The sequence below is a fragment of the Rutidosis leptorrhynchoides genome, chromosome 4, assembly GCF_046630445.1.
Source record: "Rutidosis leptorrhynchoides isolate AG116_Rl617_1_P2 chromosome 4, CSIRO_AGI_Rlap_v1, whole genome shotgun sequence".
NCBI classification, from domain to species: domain Eukaryota; kingdom Viridiplantae; phylum Streptophyta; class Magnoliopsida; order Asterales; family Asteraceae; genus Rutidosis; species Rutidosis leptorrhynchoides.
The window spans coordinates 599041408-599055476 of NC_092336.1; the positions used below are offsets into that span (position 1 = coordinate 599041408).

The window sequence follows — 14069 nt, forward strand, 5'->3', positions numbered from 1 at the left end:
TCACCACCTTTCATAAGTTCACCACCTGTAACTCAATCAAGACATCTAGCCAATATTGTCACCGTTGATTTTTCTTTGGAATCGTCATCTAGTCGACCAAGTACTCCAATTCAAATTTCCGATAATCCATTTTTTGAACCCAACCTCACAATTGAGAACCCGGAGGATATTCAAGGACAATTCAGAGATCCTGAACCACTAATCATTCCTCCTGAACGGCAAATCATACAACCAGAGATTGTTGAGGAAGAAACCATTAAATCAGAATCCTTTAGTAATTCAGATTCATCAAATTCAATAATGGAAAATCAAGAACCTCTAAGTATGGAAGATCGAATGAGAGCTAAACGCACTGGCCAAGGTCACGCAATTACTAACCAGACATTAATGCGCCAGATTATGAAATTAAATGACAAATCCTACACATGGTAACTAATCAATGCCAATTTAGTGGTGAAACGAAGGAAGATCCAAACGAACATCTTCGTACCTTTAATAGGATCTGTACTCTATTCAAAATCAGAGAAGTTGAGGATGAACAGATCTATCTCATATTATTTCCCCGGACTTTAAAGGGAGAAGCCAAAGATTGGTTAGAATCATTACCTGAAAGGGCGATTGATAAATGGGATGTCTTATTTGAAAATTTTCTTAAACAATTCTTTCCGGCATCTAAAGCTGTGAGACTTCAAGGAGAAATAGTTACGTTCACGCAATAGCCAAATGAAACTCTATATGAGGCGTGGACAAGATTTGGAAAGTTATTGAGAGGATGTCCTCAACAAGGTTTAGATACTTATCAAATAGTACAAATATTCTACCAAGGATGCGATATTACTACACGAAAAGACATCGACATAGCAGCTGGTGGTTCCATTATGAAGAAAATCGCAACTGAAGCTTACAAAATTATTGATAACACTGCTTCCCACTCACATGAGTGGAATCAAGAAAAAGACATCGTTAGATCATCTATAGCAGCTAGAGCCGATTCTAGCCATGACTTTGATTCCATTTCCGCAAAGTTAGATGCTTTCGAAAGACGAATGGAAAAGATGATGAAAGATATTTACGTAATACGAATTAGTTGTGAGCAGTGTGGAGGACCACATTTGACAAAATATTGTCTCAGTATTGAACAAACAATGGAACAAAGAGAGAATGTTTCATACATGAACCAAAGGCCTGGAAATAATTATCAAAATAATTATCAACCGCCAAGACCAAACTACAATCAAAATCAGAATTATAACTGAAATATTCCATACAACAATCAACAAGGTCCTAGCAATCAACAAGTATCCAATAATACTTACAACCAGCAAAGACCTATTTTTCAAAATAAACCACCACAAACCGATGATAAAAAGCCAAATTTAGAAGATATGATGTCGAAGCTAGTTGAATCTCAAACGCAGTTTTTCACATCTCAGAAACAAACTAATGAACAAAATGCTCAAGCATTTAGAAACCAACAAGCTTCTATCCAAAATCTGGAACAAGAAGTGAGCAACCTAGCAAGGTTGATAGGTGAAAGAAAACCGAGGAGTCTACCTAGTGATACAAATGCTAACCCCCGGAATAAAACAGCTAAAGCCATTACCACAAGAAGTGGTATTAACTTAAACCACCTGAAATACCTGTAATTTTCGATGACTCTATTCCTACTACACAGGCACCACAGCCTAAGCAAGATAAGGAAACAGAGCCGGTAGTTGAAAAAGTTAATGAAGATAACACACTTAAGGCAAAGCCTTGTGTTAAACCATACCAACCACCGCTTCCTTACCCCAGTAAAATGGGAAAAGAAAGAGTTGAAGCCGAGCAATCCAAATTCTTGGATATGTTTAAACAAATAAATGTCAATCTTCCTTTCATTGATGTGATTTTAGGAATGCCAAGATATGCTAAATTCCTGAAAGATCTAATCACAAATAGAAAGAAAATGGAAGAACTCTCGGCTGTTACTATGAATGCTAATTGTTCTGCAGTGCTGTTGAATAAACTACCAGAAAAATTATCAGATCCGGGAAGTTTCACAATTCCATATTTTCTGGATAGTCTTAGTTCAATAGAAGCATTGGCAGACTTAGGTGCTAGTATAAATTTAATGTTGTATTCACTATACGCTAAACTAGACCTTGGAGAATTGAAACCAACACGAATAAGCATACAACTAGCTGTAAAATATCCTAGAGGAATAATGTAGAACATGCTAGTTAAAGTTGGTACTTTAGTATTTCCAGTAGATTTTGTTATTCTGGACATGGAAGAAGTTTCTCGAGTTCCTCTCATATTAGGAAGACCATTCTTAAACACGGCTAAAGCAATAATAGACGTGTTTGGTAAGAAACTGACCCTAAGTATAGAGGACGAGAGTGTTACCTTTTTTGTTGATAGAGCCATGCAACAACCGCAATTTTTAGATGATACATGTTATTATATTCAAACTATAGATTCACAAGCAGAATTGTTACAAGAATTTCCAGAATTACAAGGAACAGGAGAATGTTCTTTAGGAGAAGGAACATAACCAATTAATGAAGCTGAATTGTTAGCCGCACTTATGGTTAATGATTACGAACCAACAACAGAAGAACTTCAAATGCTAAAAGAGGAAGACAGATATCGATACAAATCATCGATAGAAGAACCACCAATATTAGAGTTAAAGCCACTTCCAAACCATTTGGAATACGCTTATTTACATGGTGAATCTGAATTACCTGTAATAATATCGTCTTCTCTTACTGAGAATGAAAAATCTCAACTCATTTCTGTGCTAAAAACTCATAAACCAGCTATTGCATGGAAGATTCATGACATTAAAGGAATAAGTCCTTCGTATTGCACACATAAAATCCTTATGGAAGAAGGTCATAAAACATATGTGCAACGCCAACGAAGACTAAATCTTAATATGCAAGATGTTGTTAAGAAAGAAATTATTAAACTGCTTGATGCAGGTTTAATTTATCCAATCTCTAATAGTCCATGGGTAAGCCTAGTTCAATGTGTACCTAAGAAGGGTGGCATGACTGTCATCACAAATGAAAAAGATGAGCTTATTCCTACTAGGACTGTATCAGGATGGCGTGTCTGTATTGATTATAGAAAATTAAATGATGCCACCAGAAAAGATCACTTTCCCTTACCTTTCATTGATCAAATATTGGAAAGATTAGCCAGGAATAGTTACTATTATTTTTTTGACGGTTTCTCCGGATACTTTCAAATTCCAATAGCACCGGAAGACCAAGAGAAAACTACTTTCACGTGCCCTTATGGTACTTTTGCTTACAAACGCATGCCATTTGGACTTTGCAACGCCCCTGCAACCTTTCAAAGGTGTTTGATGGAGATTTTTCACGACATGATAGAAGAATGCATGGAAGTTTTCATGGATGACTTTTCAGTCTTCGGTGATACTTTTGAAACATGTCTAGTTAATCTTGAACGAATGCTTATTAGATGCGAGCAATCAAATCTAGTTCTTAATTGGGAGAAATGCCATTTCATGGTTAGAGAAGGCATCGTTCTTGGTCATAAAATTTCAAAGGAAAGAATTGAAGTGGATAGAGCTAAAGTAGATGTAATTGCTAAACTTTCACATCCTACCAATGTTAGAGGAGTTAGGAGTTTTCTAGGGCATGCCGGTTTTTACCGACGTTTCATAAAAGATTCTTCTAAAATTGCCACTCCTATGAATAAACTCCTTGAAAAGGATGCTCCATTCATCTTTTCAGATGAATGCATCAAATCTTTTAATATTCTTAAAGAAAAACTCACTAATGCACCAATCATGATAACTCCAAATTGGAATCTACCATTTGAACTCATGTGCGATGCAAGTGATTTTGCAATGTGAGCCGTTTTAGGACAAAGGATTGAAAAACGATTTCAACCTATTTATTATGCTAGTAAGACGTTACAAAGAGCACAAACGAATTACACAACTACTGAAAAAGGACTCCTTGCTATTGTCTTTGCTTTTGACAAATTCCGTTCATATCTCGTTCTAGCTAAAATGGTGGTCTATACCTACCATTCTGCTCTTAGATACCTATTTTCAAAACAAGATGCCAAACCACGATTAATCCATTGGATCTTACTCTTACAAGAGTTCGATATTGAAATCCGAGACAAAAAGGGAGCAGAAAATCTCGCCGCTGATCTTCTTTCTCGTCTTGAAAATCCTGAATTAGAAGTTCTAAATGAATCAGCCATACAAGATAACTTTCCTGATGAATATCTTTAAAAGATCGATTATAATGAAATGGTATGGTTTGCAGACTATGTAAACTACTTAGTATGTGGATTCGTTGAAAAAGGGTTATCGTACCAAAAACGAAAGAAATTCTTTAGTGATATAAAACACTATTTTTGAGAAGATCCACATTTGTTTAAAAATTGTCCCGATAGAATAATCCGTCGATGTGTATTCAGGGATGAAACTAGTCAAATCTTAAACCATTGTCACACAGGAGCAACAGGAGGGCATTATGGGCCTCAACTCACAGCAAGAAAAGTCTACGACGCTGGATTTTATTGGCCTACAATTTTCAAAGATGCACACCTTCTTTGTAAATCCTGTGATGCTTATCAAAGGGCCGAAAAAATAAGTCAACGTGATGAAATGCCGCATAATGTCATTCAAGTATGTGAAGTATTCGACGTTTGGGGTATTGACTTTATGGGTCCATTTCCAAAATCTCATAATAATCTCTACATTCTCGTTGCCATTGATTATGTATCTAAATGGGTGGAAGCACAAGCTCTCCTAACTAACGATGCACAAGTTGTAGTCAACTTCTTAAAACGTCTTTTTGCTAGGTTCGGAACACCAAAAGATTTAATAAGTGATCGGGGTACTCATTTTTGTAATAATCAACTTGAGAAAGTTCTCAAAAGATATGGAGTAACTCATAAAATCTCAACCGCTTATCATCCACAAACAAGTGGACAAGTTGAAAATACCAACCGAGCATTAAAACGTATTCTAGAGAAAACCGTAGGATTAAATCCGAAGGAATGGTCCATGAAATTGGAGGATGCACTCTGGGCTTTTAGAACAGCCTACAAAACTCCAATTGGAACCACACCTTTTAGACTCATTTACGGAAAAGCATGTCACCTTCCAGTAGAAATTGAGCAAAAAGCATTTTGGGCTTTGAAGACATGTAATCTTGATTTACGTGAAGCTGGACGTCTATGGTTAAGTCAACTAAACGAATTAGAAGAATTAAGACATGAGGCATACGAAAATTCCTTAATCTATAAGGAAAGAACGAAGAAATGACATGATAAAAGAATCAGAAGTTCAAAAGAATTCAAGGAAGGAGACCGAGTTCTTCTTTTCAATTCACGATTCAAGCTATTTCTTGGAACATTGAAATCAAGATGGTCTGGACCATTCATAGTCAAAAGAGTTTTCCTATACGGAACAGTAGAGTTAATAAATTCAAACGGGATTGAATTTAAGGTTAATGGTCACAGAGTTAAACATTACATAGATAATCCAATGGAAGTTGAAGATGAAGTTAATCACAATTTTGACACCACAACTAACTAAGTGTGAGAAGATTCGAATGTTTTAAGATCCTGTATTTCTGTTAGAGTTAGATTTTCTGTTTTCGTGTAGTTTTCGAAAATAGAATCCGAATGGTCTTTCCCTAGCAGACCCTAAAGAACTAGTCTTCTCCCTCCATTCTGAATTTTTATTTCTTTTAGGTTTTACGAGATGAAGAATTCCTTTGATCTGACCCATGGTCTACTACTACGCGCTATGATTACTAAACGTAATAATGACACCTTCCCGAGTGAACTGGTATCATTCATAAGAGGCAAAATGGACGAAGTGAGGAAAGAACTCAGAAAAGATCATCATAAGACACATTTTGGTAAAGGAAAATCAAAATCCACAACAAAAAGAAGAGCACGACACCTTGAAAGATGTCATAAATGCGGAAAATGGTCACACGAAGGAAAATGTTCGAATTATCAAACACATTCCAATACCGAGTTCGTTACTTTATGCAGAGAAGGACCGTTCACATGTTTAGAAGAAAAGTTATTGAAGAATCGAGGTTACGCTTATGCAGCAATGGAGAACCAAATCGAACGACTCTCCTATGAGTCAACTAAAGCAGGTCTCTGAGAATTCTTTCTCACAGGTAAGTATGTACAGTTTTTATTTGTTTTTATTTATTGCTTTTAACCTTTTGATAATAAACGCTGAATTGTTCGCTATAAAGTATTAAATTGATATTCAATAAAATTAGGTATGCATAACTAAAATTATTGATATCATACAAAAATTTATTACATCACTGCGAAATTTACCGTTTATTCATAAGGTATAAATATCTTTAATCAATCAATCCAAAATATTTCAGAAATTCGTCAGGAGTAAAACTAGGTAATATAGCCGAAATTACTTTACCCAAAAGAGGGACGTATATTTTTGTTAAAATTTGATTGATTAAAGTGGGATAAAAGACCAAAAAGATTTTTATTTTATTTTTACCTTGTTTTTAAAACCAATATATAATTATAATATTTTAAATGAAAATTTGTAAAATTAATGTATATAAATATTAATAATACTTATATGAAATTTTATGCATTTTAAATTTAAGTTTGGTGTGAATTTAAAAAAAAAATTACTTTATTTCATTAAGTTAAAAATTTGATATTTAAAATTCGTCGTAAGTTGAAGACTAGGGCGTTGAACCTAAATTGCTTTACCCGAGGGCGGGACGAGAAATTTTATTATCATTATTTTTAATCTTATTGATTTAAAGTATGCCAAAAACATTTAAAAAACCCAAAAATCTTTGCTTTTAAAACAAACGCTTTAAAATGATAAATTTTAAAATTTTGTCGAGGGACGAACTAGGTCAATGTACCAAAACGCCCTCATTCTAAAAAGAAACAAAATTTTTAATTAATCAATTAATTGTTTTAATGGTTAAAGGTTTTTTTTTTTTTTTTAAACGGGGGGGGGGGGGGGGGGGGGGGGGCTCAGCGCTCTCGGAGCTCCAGAGTGGAAAAATCTCAGCACTTGCGGAGCTCCAAAATTCCAGACCAGGTTAACTAGTCGACAGACCAGTTCTAAACACATCACACACCCATTTTTCTGCAAACTCGCGATTTTTACCCATTTTCATCAAATCTTTCATAAAAACATGTTAAGAAGAATCCTACCAAGAAGTTTTTCAAGGAGATCGGTAATTTCTACATCTAAACACTCTTTAATCCAGAATTTTAGTGTTCTTGAGCATAATTTTACCTAATTTGATTTTAATGATTTCTAGTTTAATTGTGCTTAAATTGTTTGTATATTATACTTGTATAACCTAGATTGATACTATTTAACATGATTAGAAGCCTTAAACTTCAAATTTTGAGTAATCTAGAGTTTGTGTTCTTGAGCAAAATTGGGGTTTTTTGATATAAACAGGTTATGGCCAAATTATGTTATTAGTTCATGCTTAATTAAGTAATGTAACATGTTTAGGTTGCTAAATGATCAAAACTTTGATTCTAAACATGATTTTTGAGCAAGATTGTTGACTTTTTAAGTCAAAAATGCATGAACTTGATTTAATTGACATGAATGCCATTTGGAACCTGTTTAAATGCTATAATGATTATTTTTGACATGTTTTAGAAGATGAATGCTTAGAAACATTGTATACATTTTGATATATGTTTATTTGTAAAAGTGTAGAATTGTTAATTTTATGAAATTGTGTATAAGTTTAATATTGTTTAAACATGTCATTATGATTGTTTTAATTTATGATTCTGCTAACACTAATGTATATTTGGATGCACAAAAATTGTGTTTAATGTGTTTTGCAGACTGAAAGGGGTGAATTTTCATCCGCATCCCAGGCTCACAATGCTCCTCCTGAGAATGCAGATGAACAGGAGATTAACGACCAATACAGACAAAATCTACCGCATCAATTCATTTCATATTCAAATATACAATTGGCAGATTTACACCCTAATTTAAGATTTGACAGACATTGAATAGATTATCCAAAATATCAGAGGAACTTACACATTCTTCAGTCAAAGAATGTTGAAGTACCCAGGGTGATAGATTGGGAACCGTTAGAAACAGTGGGATTAACCGAGCGAATCCGAGAATTACTTACACAAAGGTATGTTAATTCTGCTTTTAATGATTGAAAACGATTATTCAATATACGTAGGCCTGTATATAGAGAATGGTGTGTGGAATTATTATGTAGTGTTGAAATAAATGATCGGGTAGCTACCTTAACCGATCCGAGCTTTATTAGATTTTTGTTAGGAGGTGTGATGCGCCATATGTCTCTATTAGATATGGCTCAGGCTTTGTGTATATATACGCCGGAGGAACTAGCATCTACTGATTGTCAAAGGTTGATAATTAATGGTAGGAGGGTTGATGAAAATTTTGATATGAATGGAATATGGAGTAGAATGACTAGCCATAACCGATTTCGTGGGGGATATTACTCTTATACTGATATTAATAGAGCTGAGCTAAGAGTGATCCATAGGTTTTTAGCAAACTCGATTACACAGCGAGGTAGGAACAAAGAGAAGGTAAATGAAAATAATCTATTTTACCTCATGTGTATTAGAGACCCACAGAGCGTTGTGAACATACCTTATTGTGTGGGTTATTATTTATCGGTAATGGTTAGGGGTATGCGGCCTAATAGTATAATAGGAGGTGGTATCTTTATTACTTTAATTGCTGAGTATCTCGGTGTGGATAGAAATCAGGGGGGATTATTAATTGCAGTACCAGAACCCCGTGATAGAATTGGTTTGCAAGTATATCATGGTGCAAAGGTTTTAAAGAAACGACATAACGCTGCAGCACCACCATATGATGGCAATCATCCACAGGTAGAAAGAGATCAGGAGCAAGGTAATGCGGGAGGAGGGAATCAGATGACAGAAATGCAAATTTTTATGGCTCAACATGAGTATGAAATGGCTAGACAACGAGCATTTCAAGATTGGCAGTATCATCAAAGTCAAATCATAAGTCATTGTGCACACATAAATACAAACAACATTCCTACTCAAATGCTCATATTTCCTCCCTGGACTATACAGACCCGACCACCGTACCCTACATATGACCCAGCTCAAGCATTCTACAGCACTTACGGCTATGAATGGAATCCCTACTGGCACCATCCTCATCAACCCTAATTTTCTTTTATGCCTATTTTTATGTATTTTGTAACTTGTGATTTTATACTTTTAATACTTCTTTTGATACTATAATAGTTTTTATAATTTTCTAACTTTTATTATTAGATTTTAATAATTTTTGAATGTGGGGTGATATACCCAACTTCAAAAATATATATATATATGTTTGTAGTTGATCTCATGTACAAAACAGGAAAAAATAGCGCACTTTCAAAGACTGGCATTAAGTTCAGCAAAAGCTATTAATTTTGATGACAAAACGAAAAACAAGTGTGATGTAACAACAGACGGAATGAACAAATGAAGTGCACCATTTATAATTCAAAACAAACGCCAATATGTTTGAAAACTTTGGTAAAATTTTAATCATTTTTCTACGCTAATCACCCTCAATAATTTAAATTGTTACTGATTTCTTGAAAGTGAGGGCATTGCAAGATCTTAAGTGTGGGAAGGGATTAAATTCTTCCGGGTTTTTAAAAAATTTTTAATTTAAACACTTGGTTACTATTAAAAAATACTAGTAACGCAGTAGTTGTATTAGAATCTAGTGCTCTCTGATAATAAAGAACAGCCCTAGTCTTATATACTGACTACCTACTTCTAGTAAAAAAAATTTAAAAAATTTTCAAATAAATGAATTCAAAATCATGTTTATACATATTTATGAACGATAAAACTAGGTGTTAATACCAAAATTGTCGTTACCTCGTAAAGGACATAAATTGAGAAACAACCTAAAATGTTAGAATTCATTTAAAATGAAATAGAGGAGAATAAAAAGGCAAAGAAAGGAAAATAAAAGCCAAGTGTGAGAAATTTTTACCAAGTTATTTAAATCACATATCTTTGTACAAATAATTAAAGATACTTTTGTTTTGAACGATTTTATCAGTTTTACCCGATTTCTTATAATATATTTGAAAGAAATGTGCCACTTGATTTAAAAGGAAGTAAAGTCTTCCGAGGAAAAAGACACGCGCTTCTTGATTTAGGTCAGGAAGTTGTCGTCCAGACCAGTTGTAGAGTTTACGAAAAACCTTGAAAAGTTTTCTCGAAAATCAGCTGGCAATCCACAGACCTCAGCATCAAACAGGGTCGTCAAGTGGTCAGACTTATCCTAACCATGAGAGGATCTGTCTCGTACAATAGGGGGGCACCGTGCAAATTAGCTTATAAGACTAATGAATCAGATCCCCAGAAAGGATAATCTCCTTAAAAGATTAAAAATCAGCTTTTAAGCCTGATATTACTCAATCCTTGAGATTGATCTTAAAGATTGAGAATTACAAACTCATGAAATTTGATGATATCTAAACTCGAGCTTGAACGAGAAAATATTTTGATCAAATTACAAACCGATTTGTTTTCTGAAAACCCATTTTTAATGCGTTCATTATCATTGAACGTAAAATCCTAAGAATTCACCGGAATTCATTAGGTCACCTGAACCAAATCGGGTGTCAACCGTAAGAACGGTGGTTGCATAGCATGGTCGAAGACAGGACCTTGTGCCAGACCGAAAAACTATAGGGTGATCTTTGCTATTGCTCCTACAAAGGATAGTAATTACATCCGACACGATATAGACCATAATCAAAAGCATGTCATTAGAAATTGCCTTAACAGTTGCTTGTTCAACGCTTTCCTTTACAACCGGACGGTAGTTTACCAAAAGGTAATATACTGAGCAAGTATACTGGACGTGTTGCTTTCCTAATACAAGGTTAGCAAGTGGGTGACACAAAACTGCAAGTTTTAAGCTAAAATTTTCAAATTTGAAACTCACAAAACCAACAAAAACATTTTGCAAACACCGGTGAAGGGTTATTCCGGAAAACTTATCAAGGGTAAAAGCTAGAATCAATTTTTAAAAGATGAAATGTTTTCATAAAGATCCAATTTCCTAACGGATCTAAAATTTTATAGTCATGTGGGACTGTAAACCACATCGTTACCATCATTGTTCATAACCGCCGTATTGAAATCACTGATGTACAAAGTGTGAAGAATAAAGAAGTGATTCTAGTATGTTTTTATTCAAGTTCTATATTTCTTGAGGACAAGCACTCAAGTGTGGGAATATTTGATAATGCTAAAAACGAACATATATTTCATAGCATTATCCTTCAAGAAAGACAAACTTTTAGTTGCAATTGTTCTATTTACGAGTGATATTCATTTAAATAATAAAAGGTGAAGACAAAAGACAGATTCGACAATTTGAAGACGCAAACGACCAAAAAGCTAAAAAGTACAAAGTACAATCCAAGTGGTTCAAATTATTGATGAAAACGTCTAGAAATTACAAGAGTACAAGCCGCGAAACGCAAAGTACAAGATATTAAATCGTACGAAAAGACGTTCAAAAATTCGGAACCAAGACATGAACCAACTATCAGCACGCGACGCAACGGATCAAAAATTACAAGTCAACTATTCACAAGAATATAATATAATATATAATTAATTATATATATTATTATATATTATAATTAAAAGTCCGGAACCAAGACATGAACCAACTATAAGTTTGTAAGTCGAAATTCTGTCCGTGTAACGCTATGCTATTAATAATCATTGTAAGTTATGTTCAACCCTTTTAAATTAATGTCTCGTAGCTAAGTTAGTATTATGCTTATTTAAATCAAAGTAATCATGATGTTGGGCTAAATATTAAAGACGGGGTTATTGGGTTTTGTACTATAATTGGGGTTTGGACAAACGATCGACACTTGTAGAAATTGGACTATGGGCTATTAATGTGCTTTATATTTGTTTAACTGAATAATAGTTCGTTAATTTAATATAGAGATTTACAATTTGAGGTAATTATAAATAACCACATACACTCGATCAGACACGATGGGCGAGATATTTATAAATACTAATAATCGTTCATTTAACCGGACACGGGGATGAATTAATAGTCAATGGACTCATTAAAACAGGGGTGGATTACATACAAGGACGCTTGGTGTAATTGTTAATAAATTATTAAAACCTTGGATTGCACACAGTCGATAACCTGGTGTAATAATTAACAATGTATTAAAACCCTATTACAGTTTAAGTCCCCAATTAATTGGAATATTTGACTTCGGGTAAAGGATAATTTGACGAGGACACTCGCACTTTATATTTATGACTGATGGACTGTTATGGACAAAAACCAGATGGACATGTCGAATAATCCAGGACAAAGGACAATTAACCCATGGTAATAAATTAAAATCAACACGTCAAACATCATGATTACGGAAGTTTAAATAAGCATAATTCCTTTATTTTATATCTCATCGCACTTTTATTTACTGTCATTTTATTTATTGCACTTTTAATTATCGTACTTTTAATTATCGCATTTTTATTTATCGTCATTTACTTTACGCTTTAAATTAAGTTGTATTTATATTTAATATTTTGCATTAGGTTTTAATTGTGACTTAAGACATAAAATCGACAAACCGGTCATTAAACGGTAAACCCCCCCCCCCCTTTTATAATAATAATAATATTACTTATATATATATTGATACAAATATAGTTTAAAATAAATATAGCGTTAGACTCAGCTAGCTCCCTGCGGAACGAACCGGACTTACTAAAAACTACACTACTTTATGATTAGGTACACTGCCTATAGTGTTGTAGTAAGGTTTAGGTATATCCACTCTATAAAAAAATAAATAACTTGTGTAAAATTGTATCGTATTTAATAGTATTTCGCAATAAAAATATAACTATTTTGTATACTACCCTGCACACATGAAAAGCTGATCCAAACAAGACATTTAGTTGGCAGAAAGAAGACGGCAAGAAGCGTGAGAAAGTAAAAGATAAGGTTGTAATTAACATGATCAGTATTGAAAAAGACGAGCTCAACCCCTGGAGAGAAGCCGCACTCATGTTCCCAAAGCTACCGGCACGCTACGCTCGAAATGAGCCTGTGGTGATTGACGGCTTGATAGACGGCTTTCGAGTTCGAGAAATGTACACTGACAACGGGAGTGAGGTTGATGTCTTATATGCCCATTACCTTTCTCAACTCCCGAAATGTGTCAGTAGGAAAATGAGACAGTCCAATGCTGTCATCTCTGGGTTCACGGGCTCTACTGAAGAACCTATAGGAAGAATCAAGGCAACGGTCACGGTAGGCACCCAGCCCTACCTCCGTAGTGAGGTCATTGACTTCTACGTCATCAGATCCGTCATCACCAAGAATGTGATATTGGGAAGAAACTTCTTCAGAAAGTTTAACGCCATAACCTCCACCGCTCACAGTTTGCTTAAATTTCTAACTCGAAAAGGCGTGACAACGGTTGAATCCACCCGACAACCCTTCCCGGAAAAAGTTAATACTCAAGTCACACGAAGCATCACAGCAAGAAAGACACCACACACCTTGGAAGAAAAACGTGTGTCAGTGCTTAAACGGATAAGTTACTTTCCTCCATCAGCGCGCGCCAACAAAAAGAGCCCGACTAATTCTTACAAGATTGAACAAAAAAGTGTCGGCTGGCACTATCAGCTGGGATAGGAGGAACAATTTAACAATGCCCATGGAATAACTGAATACCTTAATCCGGCACTAAAATGTTTCAGGCCAGAAAGTTGTGAAAGCTCCAACCAAGATGGAACACCGGTTAAAGGAAACAAAAGTGGCTAGACGCTACACTAAAATTTAGATGGATACCGTGATTGAAACTGATCACTTCAACTCATGGTTATCTTGATGTTTATGTCTTTTTTTTTTTCAATAAAAGAATCTATGTATGTTTTTCCCTCTTAGGAATGAATAAAAGCATTTTATCGTTTACAATAACTTGTTCATTATGTTA

The 14069-nt window shown here is 34.5% G+C and overlaps 1 protein-coding gene across 1 annotated transcript in view; it reads left to right on the forward strand.

Annotated features, from left to right (window-relative positions):
• LOC139842950 (uncharacterized) overlaps window positions 1-13768 on the forward strand; it is a 34640-nt gene extending 20872 nt beyond the window's left edge. The window contains exon 2 of the mRNA XM_071833046.1: window positions 13005-13768. Within this exon, the coding sequence (XP_071689147.1) occupies window positions 13005-13768 (764 nt within the window). The remainder of the gene's footprint in view (window positions 1-13004) is intronic.
• Window positions 13769-14069: the final 301 nt, after the last annotated feature.